General features: G+C 33.3%; 1 protein-coding gene across 1 annotated transcript; it reads right to left on the bottom strand.

The window, feature by feature from the left end:
* Window positions 1–11,142: 11,142 nt before the first annotated feature.
* Window positions 11,143–13,217, bottom strand: LOC128721049 (mitochondrial import inner membrane translocase subunit TIM50-C-like). Its single transcript, XM_053814758.1, has 3 exons — window positions 13,199–13,217; window positions 12,637–12,864; window positions 11,143–12,549 (listed from the first exon to the last, which is right to left on the bottom strand). Exons 1-3 carry the CDS (start codon window positions 13,215–13,217, stop codon window positions 11,522–11,524), a joined length of 1,275 nt encoding a protein of 424 aa, XP_053670733.1. The 3' UTR covers window positions 11,143–11,521.
* Window positions 13,218–13,995: the final 778 nt, after the last annotated feature.

Genomic DNA, 13,995 nt, shown 5'->3' with positions numbered 1-13,995 from the left:
CATGTACCCACAAAATTGATTTTCAGTCCCTATAAAGGTTGACCGACCACTAAGGGGTTCGTCGTCTACTGCGCTTTCTGATCCTTCGTTTCATTTTGTTCATTTCAGTCACAGTTGTCGTCGACTGAAAAGGTTCGGACAATCATTCGGTTTAAAATACATCAGACCTTCTACTGAAACATTCAAGTTTGAAAATTGCGATTAATTATTTAAGAAAATTCATCTCCGAAATGACAATATCACTTTTTCATTATACAAAAATGCAAGACAGATATTTTTATTTCCAGCAATTGAATCAAGTTGGTAATTAGATACACAAAATTGATTGCGCATTATCAAAAACTCAAACTGCTACACCCGAATTGTGCATATTTTATATTGAATTTTGTTTATATTTCTGTAAATTAAAAGATAATATTTTGTTATCATTGTCGGTCTATTATATCAGTGAAATTCAATAACGATCACAAATATTGTCATTTTTGTGTACAATCCTCATTAGGTCTGGATGATTTATCATATTAATGATACGATAACCAACTTTTAGTATTTAAAATCAATATTCTTATTTCATAGGTTTTTCATAATCAAATTGTCTAAAATAAATTTACTCACACTAGTAGGTCACTGCTTATATTGATATTTATATTCTTAATCATACAACAATTTTCTCATAAAATTTAAAAATCATCCTCATGGCACGTGACAACCAATCCTAATGGTTAATACAATGGGGTTTGGCAAATAAAGATGTCTAGTGTGCGTAAGTGGCTGTGTCTTATTAAGATTTTCATATTCTTGTTTTCAATTATTTCTGTGTGCCATATGGCATATGTTTTTTTGTTAAATATTCCTTATTATGTGAGCTTAGGCAATCTATGTTACAATAGTTGTTTGTGATTTGTAACATTTTGTAACTTTTTCGAAAATTAACTATCGGTATATTAAGTTGAACACATAAATACGAAGCTATGAACATGGAATCATAATGGATTTTGTTATGAATCATTTAGTATATTTTTGATGCATATATATTTATCCTTGAAAAATCCAAATACGTTCATCAACAAGTTACAAGCACTGATAGGCGAGGCCTTGAGCTTATATTATCTGTGCGACACTTTAGCAAACTGAAACAAAATCGCCCATCACCTGAACAATCATCTTTAACATGACATGGGGGAAGAGGTCACGAATCAAACATTGTGTGCAATAGAACGACAAACAGCGATGGATATAACTTTTTCACTATCCATCTCGTCAGAGATCAAGAAAATTCATTAATCATTTTTGCTGTAATCACATAAAGGAAAGAGTCATTCGACACAGTGGATCTTTGACTAAAGGTTGGTGCTGTCACGCGGACTACGGAACCTCCAACATCGTCGTGCTAACCATTCGTGAATGTCTCATATTCAATTATTACATTATAATGACACGTATTAAACCTTAGCGTATGAACGAGAAACACTACACATTGTTGATATTGGCTGATGGAAATGATGAAAAAAGACGAAAAACAACATTTTTCACATCCACGATTCATATAAATCGTTTCAAACTGCTTACTGCTTATATATATATATATATATATATATATATATATATATATATATATATATATATATATATATATATATATATATATATATATATATATATATATATATATATATATATATATATATATATATATATATATATAATTCACAATACAATACAATACAATACAATACAAGTTGTTGAGGATCACACATGCACTTCGCAATCGACTATAGTCGTAGGATATAGAACAAATCACACAATAATGATTACACTGCATCAGCCAGATGTTTCAGGATTAAAAGGGTGCTCCATTTTGAGAAAGGCTTAATATATGCAACGCTTAATTACCTTACAGGTGTCAATTCAATGGGAGATTCCTTAGATTTTTCATGCATCCAAGTCAAAAATAATAAACCTTCGTAGGTTTTATTGAATGTGTAAATAAGAATATATTTTTTGGTTTAAACGGCATAGTCGTATTGTCGATTACTCGTGAGACGACATTGCTTATGCAATGTATACAGAATGAAGGTCGATAAGAATAAATAAAGGTAAATATTATCAATAATGTTAAATTGAGCCAACAACATTTCTTCTGTTATTTTACTCATTTTATTTACAATGTATTATGATTCAAAATCAAAAGCTACTGTAAAAAAAGAGATTTATAGAGTTTTACAAATATTACCTCTACAAAATGTTGAAGCATATGGGAGATAGCAGAACACGTGAGGCTTCGTAAAGCTATCGTTTACAAGAAATGAGCCACAAATCTCCGATGCCATACTCACAAGATGATTAGCCGCCTCTGAAGAAAATTGAGATTGCTCTGAGGTACCAAAAGACACCCTCAAAGAGGTACCTGTGAAGTACCTATCCACATGAATGTTAAGTTAAGGGTAATAAATGGAAAATTTATTTGCATTTCACTGCTGACGGTTTCAATGATTGGCGCTGCCAGTTTCTGCCAGCGCACCGGTAAGGAGACGATACACGTTTATCTTCAACAAATCCACCTTACACCCTGTGTACAGTATGACATTTTGACTTTCTCATCTTCCCCAGATTGTTCTTCATTCATTAGTTACGCTTCATTCGTAGTTGTAATCATAAACATGCATTAGAATAGGGAAAAAAATCTGCACCGAGTATTTCAGTAAGACTCTCTTTAGCGTATTTATATATGCTATGCCGGTTTTATTAACAACAACTTATGCAACTCTGCAGCCCTGCAAATGAACACACATTACTTAACATTCTCACGATCCGAAACACGAGGATCACTTTTTTACATGTCTTTTCACCGACATATGCTGCTTTTTGAACATGGATTTTTACTTCTGAATAATGATTGCTATCTTTCCTTTCTTCTTCAGTATGATCACAGGACGTATCGATTCCTGCCCATGCTAACCGAGATGTTCAACAGAATCAAATTTGAAACAGTTGAAGTAAGGTAGAGTTAGCAAAATGATGTTTTTCACCAGAGTATGCCATTCCGTAATCCAACGCGTTCCTACGGATACTGACATCAACAATTGAGTTAACATTGTCATTTTTGTCTTTGTCTTATATAATTTAAAAAAAACTAATATTTATTTCATAACCTTAATAATTAAGTAACAGATTTTTCCAAACACAATGCAACAATTTTAAATTAATGCATATTGTATATTTTTTAATTTTTGATATTTTTCAAAAGCTGTAAAAAGAAGTTTATAGCACGATTGAAATTGTGATTTACGCCATGTATTCCACAAAAGAGTTAATTTTAAGAGAAAAATGTTTTCGTCTAGTGAGCAGACCCACCTTCCAAATCCTCGCTTTTCATTTCAACGTCTTTCCTTAAATGTGGTGCACGGCTCTGGTTACTTAACCATGCTTGCATGCGGCTACATCTGGTTTAAGATACTATATTTTATTTAGCTTTTTGATTTGATAGCGAAACAATTGTTGATTACTAATCAATAATGTTCGAACTAAAGTATGTCACGATTTTGGCTTCCTGAATTGATAACTATATTGGGAGTACATGAATTGTAGTGTACCGTAAACCTTTCATATTATTCCATGATCATCCCATCTCTATCTTCTTGGTTTTAGTTTAAAAACAAAGTAATCCCACAAGAGATCTTCGAATGCGTTCGTTCATGTTCGTGAAAATTACATTCCAGAAAAGAAACTCAAACATGTCCAGAACGTTTGCATCCTCTAATCGAATGGTCTTGGACTCGTATCAGTAGGGAGCCACCGACCACATTTCGAGTGTTCTCGAAGTGTTCTGGATGGTAGCTGCTTGTGCAGCCCACAATAGATAGAAAGACGAGTCAGTTACTTAGCTTCAGATCACGGTAATACTACAATGAATCCCAATGCTTGTTCAACACTCTCTACTTACACTGAACCTCGTTTATAGCCGAAGCGTCAGCGTGCTGCACAAACACACGATAGTACCGGAGTTCGTATCTCGACTAAGCCTCCTCCGTACGCATGACTGCAAAATAGTTCGGTAAAAATTTTGTTGTTGGTATATTTGTTAAGATAACTGTTTTCCTAAAAATGATATCAAAGATACAATTAATAACAATAATAAGCAAACCTCCCTCTTGCTATAAAGTATACCTATTCACAGTAAGTATTCAATAATTTAAAGCTCAAATAATATACTAAAACCTGTCATCTCAATTGATATATACCAACTTCTACAGGTTCGTTTGTGCTATCCAAACCTTTATGTATTTCTTGTGTTTTTATGTAAACCTCCGTAGGCTGAAACTTTAGATGACCTTTTCGACTTCGGCGCAAAAACGACAATACGATAAAGCAAAACTGTGATCTGACTTCCCGTTATCAGCCGTACCGAATCTGCAGTCGTATTGCGCGTTACAAGGTCTACAATAATCACACATGTATTCCAAGTACAGGGCTTAGCTCGCATGTATCCTTCACGCTTATGCCCTAGTAAGGTGAAAGGGTTTTCCCTGCTTTTAGTAAAAATCCCTTAGGAGAGTAGCCCATTTTCCAAATCGAAGACTGATGCGCCCCAACAAGTTCTGTCTACATATGTTCCACGTCACCAAACATTCGTAGAAAGTATTACCAATCCAGCCGCAACCCTCAACATAAATCTTCAAAGTGAAAATACCCGTGAAAAAACATCTTTTGGGCATTTTGCAAAGCATTTCACCCATTGGATATCTGAAGCTTAATCATTCGATGCTCGTGTAATCTTTGAAAGATGTAACATTGTGGTTTAAACTAAAGAGTTCTAGAGGCGATTATTTACTATGCACAACACCAAAAAGATGTATCTAAAAATGTAATGTAGAAATATTCATGCACCAAGATTTGCACCTTTGTGAGCCGCAACAGTCATTTGAAATAAAGTTATAGATCTTTTACCGAAGATTCTGCTTTAACTATAACTGTCGTAACTATAAATGGGACCGTGATAATGTTGTAATGTAACTATAAATGAGACTGTAATATTGTTTTGTTCACTAGAAATGTGTTAGTTATGTAGTTAAGAATTTGCTTCTGATTTTGTAGTTTGCAGTTATTAAGCTATAATTTATTTACGTGTTTTATCTCGTGTAATTCCTTTTTACTCAACATTGCACCTAAATGGTGAAGATATAACCACCTTTAACTCTTATCTAGGAGCATGCTTTCCTATTCCCATTTTCATGCCCCCACCCTTGGAACATCCAATAGCCAATGCCACCAACGAATATATATATATATATATATATATATATATATATATATATATATATATATATATATATATATATATATATATATATATATGTGTATATATATGTGTGTATATATATATATATATATATATATATATATATATATATATATATATATATATATATATATATATATATATATATATATATATATATATATATATATATATGTGTATATATATATATATATATATATATATATATATATATATATATATATATATATATATATATATATATATATATATATATATATATATATATATATATATATATATATATATATATATATGATAATGTATGATAAACTAAGACGAATGAATATTTTAAAAACCGAATGTAACAAAATGAAAAAGCTAAACAATTTTTGAGATGAAAAAGTTGTGAAGAAATAGTTATACAACGGTTTTCATGAACATGGATCTGTAGGAAAACTTAGATGAATCCACAAGAAACTGCTTCTTTCTTATTTACCGTCACATGCTACAGATAAAAAAATTCGCATCTTTTTCAGACAGGCACAATAAATAACTCTAACGCCAGCGCTGACCCCAATTACTCACAATGAGAATTTAAGGGTTGATTTCGATTGACAGGCTCTTGGTATTTCTGGGAAATAAGGGGGTATTCTAACTTATAATCCTTAATTTGTATATATTTTGAAAAGCTTTATAAAATTTAAAGGAAATAAGTCTTATTTCATTCAATTCATAATAACTAAGCATAGTTTATTCATATCCTCCTTAAATAATAATTTTTTTTCAAAAATGCCGTTCGTTTGCAATCTTTATTATGCACGTGTTTTCAATACAGCATATTTTGAATAGAAGTCGAGATTTGATAGTCAATTTTAGAATGTTTTCATCTACAACGTTTAAGTTAGTTTAATAATGTTAGTTTACAATTGTAATTTATTTTTTGATTGAAAGACTTGAACACCCCCTTAAAAGTCCTTGCTGGCCACTAAGCGCGATCGACAAACTTACCTATGAGTATCAACAGCAACAATCAACGACAAACTATCCTACTCTCCTGTATATACACCATACTTTCTACAGACCAATACATATGAAAACGAGCAAAACCAGATTACAAGAAGGGTGCAAGATTCGTTAAGAAAATTAACTAAACATTGAATATTAAACAGCAATAAATCTCTCGAATCCTTTTCTGCAAAAGTTAAGACAGAAAAGCATTCAGGAGATACATTTTTCCAATTTTCTAGATTTTGATTGCAGAGATTAGATTACATCCAAACGTTCTAAAATAAAAACTTGTTTCGTTACTATGACATGTAAATGATATTTTCATGTTATTGTAACATGAAACATGTAGACAAAATATGAATTGTAATTAGAAAGTGTAGATAGCAGTTTTTTATTTCAACGAATGAAAACGAATTTCATAATAATATGTCTACTGTTTATTAACAGATTTATGTTTGTGTGCAATATCTAAATGATTAAAGTAAGCTAAAATGTAACACAATATTATAGCAAACATCAAATCAGGCCTTGAGGTAAAAGGATGATGGGCTAACTACACGTAATGGGAACCTTCTAGTACTATACGAATTATGATGGCTTTCAGTAGCCATCCGAAATAGATGCTGAAAACGGTAGTATCTGTTAAACTGGTGGTTGAGAAGCGTAGCACAATTATCACAGATAATAATGAAATAGTCGTTGAGTTTAGATTATGGTGATATTGCTAGATTGACGACACAGCGAGTTGCTTTGAATTCCAGTGCTATTTTTTGTGATCATTTTACAATGATCATGCCCAACATCACATGATTAATACCGATTGAAATCACAGTTGATCTACTGACAGGTAAGACCCTTCTTAGTAGCCTTTTAAGTTCTTCTAAGGTAACGTTCTAACTCGTCAACTTTTAGGTAGAGATATATTATTTTATACCCCAAAGTAGAACCAATTCATCCTGGCTTATGCTAACGACATAAAAATCGTCAATGTCCTTGTTTGATATAAACCCGATTTTAATGAATAATAATCACTGGGTTTGAATAAACTCACTTAAGTCCATGGACACATGCCCTCCATTTAGAGAGAGAAAGAGTATCAGACTTAAACTGAAAAGAAAACAGTTGAATGAGCTTTATATATATATATATATATATATATATATATATATATATATATATATATATATATATATATATACATATATATATATATATATATATATATATATATATATATATATATATATATATATATATATATATATATATATATATATATATACTATACGGTACGCTGAATAATTGATTTATTATTGAATAAAACGTTATTAATGTTAAAGCCTAAAAAACTAGCATTTGAAGCAGCGGAATTGACGATGCTAGTGTAATTTGTTTCTAAAATTGAGGCAATATATTCATAATGCATTAAACAAGTTAACGCCTCTTGTGCGTCTTCTCCTTCTTCTGTGCGAAATGGGATGTAGCCTTCTATATTTGAATTCTCCAGAGAGTCATTTGTAATATTTTCTAAGTTTGACCACTTTGTCATAGGCTCGACTATTTAGAGTCATATTCCTTTCAGTGTTAAAAAAACACTGGATACAACCGTTAACTTCGACCAGCAACGATTATATGGTAATTCAACGTCGTGTTTTTTAGAAAACTTTTATTTTCATCCTACGATGGTGACATAAGTCGACCAGTTGACATTCCTTCATATGTGAAGTCCGTAATGTCAAATTTTACGAATGCAAGTGGTAAAATTGTTTTTGTTATTGCATTTACGAAACAGTATGGTAAGCTATTTCCACTTGAAAATTGTTTTAATATCTGGAGGAACAGTGGACTAATAATGCGAAACTGTGAATCACCATAAATTCAAAGAATTTAAATAGTTATAGAGTTTTTCTTAAGCTTGTGATCTTATCGGAACGAATATTTGTTCGAAAGTTTAATTACAATACTGCGTACCAAAATATGTCATTGATCTTTTAGTTGTTACTTTTAATTGTAATTTAAATTGTTTTTAGCAGGTGAATGTCATTTTGTATATGAGATACAATATTTTAACATATGATGTTAGAAAACTACATTATTTTTTTAGCAAGATAAGGATTTTCAAAACACGTATTTAAAAAAATATGTCTAGGATAAATTTTATTCCTAGAATAGGAAAGAAAGAATCCAAATTCATTTAGCATTTCTTATTTTTCTACCAATAAAGTGGTGGTAAAACAACATTTTTTTGCTCTTGTTTTGCCATAGGATATAGCCATAGTTGCGGACTGGAAATACTATATTTTAAACAAATCACATAGTTTTTTTTATGAGCTCTGATTATCTTTTTGCATAAAACCTGTTTCAAACGTTGGTTTGAAAAAAAAACATATTTATAAATATAAACCTCAAAATAGACAGGTTGTGTATATTATAAAGAACGTTCCTGCGCATCATTAATACGCAGCTCACACCAGAAACGGCTTAACTACCCTGTCTCACTTGGGGTATAGCATTGCAATTATTTCATATTAAAAAGTTTTAAAAAAGATGGAAGAATCCGAACATGATGGTAGTGCAAAACATGTCAAGGATCCGAAAATTCAAGAATTCAATTCTCATGAAGTCGACACTTGGATTGTGTTGGGAAAAGAGTATCATTCGACTAATAATGAACCTAGCTCAGTACAGGCCATCGAAACTGAAAATGTGACTGAAGAAGATAGTCCTAATGTGCACAATGAGCAACCAGCATCGTCTCGCATCAAACAACATCGCATTACTCAAAAAAATATGATGTAAGTCTACACTCAAGTTTAAGTTTAATGACAAATATGGAATGAAATCTCAGTGTAATAAATTCTTTTTTAGTCCTATTGCACATGAATCATCGGATGGGATCAATGAGAACGATGTTATAGACCTTGAAGAAATACCAATAGAAAAAGAAGTACATGATTTTGATCTGCGATCTGCGATCAAGCAAAACGCATCTTTTGAACTGCCTGAGTTCGAACCTTTGACCCCACCATTTACGCCGGATGAAGAGAAATCAGGAACAGATCATCTTGAAGATAAAATAGAGACATTGCAGAAAATCTCTTCAGGAGGAAATAAAATTGATATGACTAAATTAGTCATGGAACAACGTCCTAAAGTAACAAAAATCAACTGGATAATATTTAGCCTATTTGCTACGGCTATGGCTGCTGTTATACTTGGAAATTCAATGCGTCTTAAAGCTCGTGTCAATGAGATCAATTTCGAGCATGAAAAACGTATTTCTGATTTGGAACTGGAAAACGTAATACTAAAGAACGAAATGAATAAATTGCGTCACCAATATACACGTTCTGAATTAGATGAACAAGTTCAGCAGGCTGAAAATGAATGGACAGATGCTATAGGATTAAATCCTGATTATATGCTCGGTAAAGGCAAACAACCTATAAGGAAAGTGCCACCGGAAGATATCAGTGTAAAAAGAAAGGTAGTTTGGTCGGGAGATGAGGACGAGCCAATGCTTATCGTGGACAAGAAATACGTATTACCAGCTTTTTGTTACAAGCGAGATAAAGCGGTACAGGATGATTTATTTGCCGAATATAGTGCAAAATATTGTGATGTAAGAAAGCAAAAAATTGTTTCTAAGCAAAGAAAAAATGATCAACCAGAGCAAGAAAGTTATAACAAATTCATACATCAAAAATTAACCGACCAATCACGTGAGGAACAGTTTGAACACGGTAAAATAGCTTCTCCTTTCAATATTGACTACCAAAAAGCTTTCGATGCTATTAAAACAGAAGGTAGTCTCATTGCAGAAACGCTAGGCAACATCTTGAACCTTTCTCCAAAAACTGAGGATTTTATTAGTTCGAATAGTAATGTAACTCCTTCTCCGAAAGATCCTGAAAATGACGAAAAGATAAGTACAAAGCAGTATCACAAAAATGCAGACGACCGTCATGGAACTAAACAACGATACTGCAATGATGGTAAATTTGAAAATTCAGCACTCCAGAATAACGGGATCGGTAACTTAGTGGATAACCCTCGTTTGTATAAAGCGAACGACGGGTTGGACGAAGCAAGTTGTTTTAGACGTGAAGAATATAATCCTAAAAATATGAATAGTTTTGTGGAAAATAGTCATTTGAAAAGTAACGAGAAGGAAAAACGTGATACTTATGACCATGTAAAACAAAATCCAGAGCAATCAAGCAATGAAGAGAAGCATAAACGTGGCTACAGTCGTAAATCAGGGCCGGATAATGAAAGCAAAAGAAAGTATAACGACAAAAACAACATTTTGATTGATGAAAACCAATCGATAGGTTCAAAATTCTTCAATAAAGGTGAAAGCGATCAGTACAAGAAAAAGCTACGTTTTTGTGAAAACAAAAAGTATCAGGATGATAATCGGCAATACGGTCGTGAAATCAAAAGACAGGGTTCTGACAAATATCTGAAGAACTACCGGAAAGATGATGATACCATATCCTATCTTAACCAATATCAGAATGGACGTCACTACAATTATCAAAAGCAATATAATGAAGGCCGAAAACAATCAGCCGAAAAACGATTTAGAAGTAAAGAAGTAGAATACCGCCAGGATCGTGGTAAATGCAGAGGTAAAACATGTACGGATTTGAAAAGGCAAAAGCAGCACGTACAACACAGAGCTGACGGACGTCAAAATATGAACAAATAAATGAAATGATTCAAATAAACAAAAATGAGTAAAAAATTTTACAACTATAAGATAATTTTTATTTCCTTTTTTCACACGGCAACAGCTTATAGGAGCGCAAATTGTTCTATTCATGGATTATAATTTATGATTAGCCCTTTGCATTCAAGCGCTTGCTCTAACTACTATTGAAATTGCCAGTATCATTTGGAAGGCATGTGAGAAAAAAGTCCGTCAAGATAAAAAATTCTCGACTTCAAGAAATGTGCAATGGGATTAGGAGCACGAGTAGAGTTAAATGAATCAAATTTTAAGTATATGAAATCATTTTTTAAAGTTCTAATTATTTGTTTTCTCCTGGCGGCAATATTTTATCGTATGAACTTATCATCCTCTACCCATTTTTCTTCCTTCTCTGTATCACTCGTCTCTTACTGTTTTGGTACGTGATATACGATGCTTAAAGATAACAGTTTATTTTGTGTGTGAAACATTAACTGTGGCATATTTTGACTTTATTTTGCTTCATGTGTGTGGTTTTAACGTCCACCGCCGAGAAAACTAGGTCTCCACCGTTGAACGGCAGGCAGATTACGTTGCTTTTCTTCATGCTCTCGTTCGGCCATTTGTTCCGCGAGTAAACGTTGATTTTCACGGAATTTTAACAAAGGATTATCGAAGGATTTGTAATATGTCATAACGTCACGCACATCTTCCACCTCACTGGATGATATTGTTACCAAAAATGCCATTAAATCGAACAATCCGGAGTCATCATCGTTGCCCGTCCAGCGAGGGATGTTGAGCGTGTTTTCAGGGTGTAGCTTAGTTGAATTAGAATCCCAATCTACTACAATGACTTTGCTTAGATCACGGTTTAGATTGTCCAAATTTTTCACATGATGTCCATCGACAAAGTGCGTTGCGTCCCGAACTAACCGATACATGATGTAGCCCCGCGGGTCGAGAGCATCCAAAATCGGAAACACCGTCATACCTTGGTCCGCAGTGAACACTACAATCTCATAGCTGCTAGCTAATGTCTCTAAAAACTTATCAACACCTGGGCGTTTTTTGAAACGCCATCCGGTTTGGTATGTCCAGTCTGGGTGAACCAAAACGTCTTTCATTTCGAGTACCAGCGTATACGGAGGCTGTACATAAGGGTATTTTAGGGGATCAGGCAGAAGCTTTTCACGCGACGGTTCTTGAATCATCTTCTGATAATATGTCATTGATTTCCAGAGTCGCTTAACGTACTGCTGAAGCGTGGGCAGTTCCATGAACTCATCCTCGATGATGTTTCCTTCTGTGTCGCGATCTGGAGCTCCGAATATCCATACAACATACACACCAGTGAAGGTAATGGAGAAGCCAAAAAATACAAATCCAAACTTCATCCGCTTCCAGGAAGATTCTTTCTCCTTTTTCTCCTCTTCTTCTTCCTTACGCTGCTTCTCTTGTTGCATATCATTTTCTGTTGCTTCGACCGCAGTCTGTGGAAATAACTTAGAAAGCAGTTGAGGCGTGGCAACGGTATGCTCTCGATTCTCGCCACTTTTATCGGCTGAAAAGTGGATGAAGAAATATACTCATTACACAACTTGCTACTTATCTCACCGGTATCAAGCACGCGGGTCCGATCGATACATACAAACAGAGTAGAACCGATCCTGCCGGTTCTGTAGGAATTTGGAAGAGGTACTGTAAGACCTACTCCATATTGGGGATAATTTGGTCTTATTCCAAGCTTGGTTGCGGTAGTAGTGCTGCCATTGACCTGTCCGACAAAGCATGTAGGGTTGAAATTGGTAAATTTGTTTCAATATTGTAAGTTTCCTAACACTCCGTGCAATCATTTTTCTTGTTTTGACATTAGAGTCTCATGACAAAACCCTATGAAAAGTATGAACAAATGAATCGCATCATAATATCGAATAATTTTGTTCCACGTTTACGCAGACAGATTTATTTTACTTTAAACTATGATTTTTTATATGTGTGCTATTATTTAAAAAAAAATAATTTGAAATATCAAAGCAACAAAAGGTGAAAATACAAAATGCATCAAAAATGTAAATTCACAAACTTTTGTACACTAAAAGAAATATTAGAAGGAGTTACAAAAATAGTTATTATAGTGATGAACCAACAGTTGACGAAAGAAATGATTTCTTACAAATTCTTAGTTTAAGAAAAGCGAAAATTACTGTTACATTTCGTATCGTCAGCCATGCGAACTCATGTTGCGTATAATCGTTACGCTAGTAATTTGACAGCTTCTTGCAGCGCCAATGCAATACGAAGCTTAGGAATTGAACGAATAAGCGATTTGTCATCTCGTAGTAATTCCTGTGTTTAGGTGGCAAATAATTAAACAACTTATGCTTTGAGCATTGTGTAACTATATCTTTTCACGGCCGTTCCTATAAACATAATAATAATAGTCGCTATTTGGCCGGTTAGAAGCGAGAAAGATTGACTCAACATTACAGTAGCATAAGAAGCGCCAAACCTACTGCATCCCTTGGTTGTCTGACTTTGTGAGTGAATAATCAAATAGTTCATTAAGCCTCTCCAATAGGCTCATCAACACCGCAGAGGTTGTTCTTCAAGACGTTTTTAGGTAAACAGTATGCTATAAGCTTGAGAATTTATTGCATTTTGCTTCTTGTACCGAGGAAAACGGGTGATGTTAATGTATTTTTAGCGCACTGAACAACGAAAATCATATTCTACATAAATGCATGGATATGGAGAAAATGAGGACGAAATAATAGTGATAACTATTCCCTAATATTTGCGTTTCCGTATACGTTCACGCTAGCTAGTTTATGACCGAGACTAGATATGTCAGCATGATATCAAAGAATCGATGAATATCCATTTGAAAAGAATCATGGTAAATTGAAGATGAAAGAGTGTGTAGTGACTTTTTGAAGGTGTATTTTAAATAGGTACTTGTCTAGATGGCTTTGTTTAGATAACAAAACACATCTATCAAAATTTTATT

Source organism: Anopheles nili, chromosome 2 (assembly GCF_943737925.1).
Source record: "Anopheles nili chromosome 2, idAnoNiliSN_F5_01, whole genome shotgun sequence".
Classification (NCBI taxonomy): domain Eukaryota; kingdom Metazoa; phylum Arthropoda; class Insecta; order Diptera; family Culicidae; genus Anopheles; species Anopheles nili.
The sequence above is the reverse complement of the archived record's forward strand: the minus strand, read 5'-3'. Positions and strand labels throughout refer to the sequence as shown.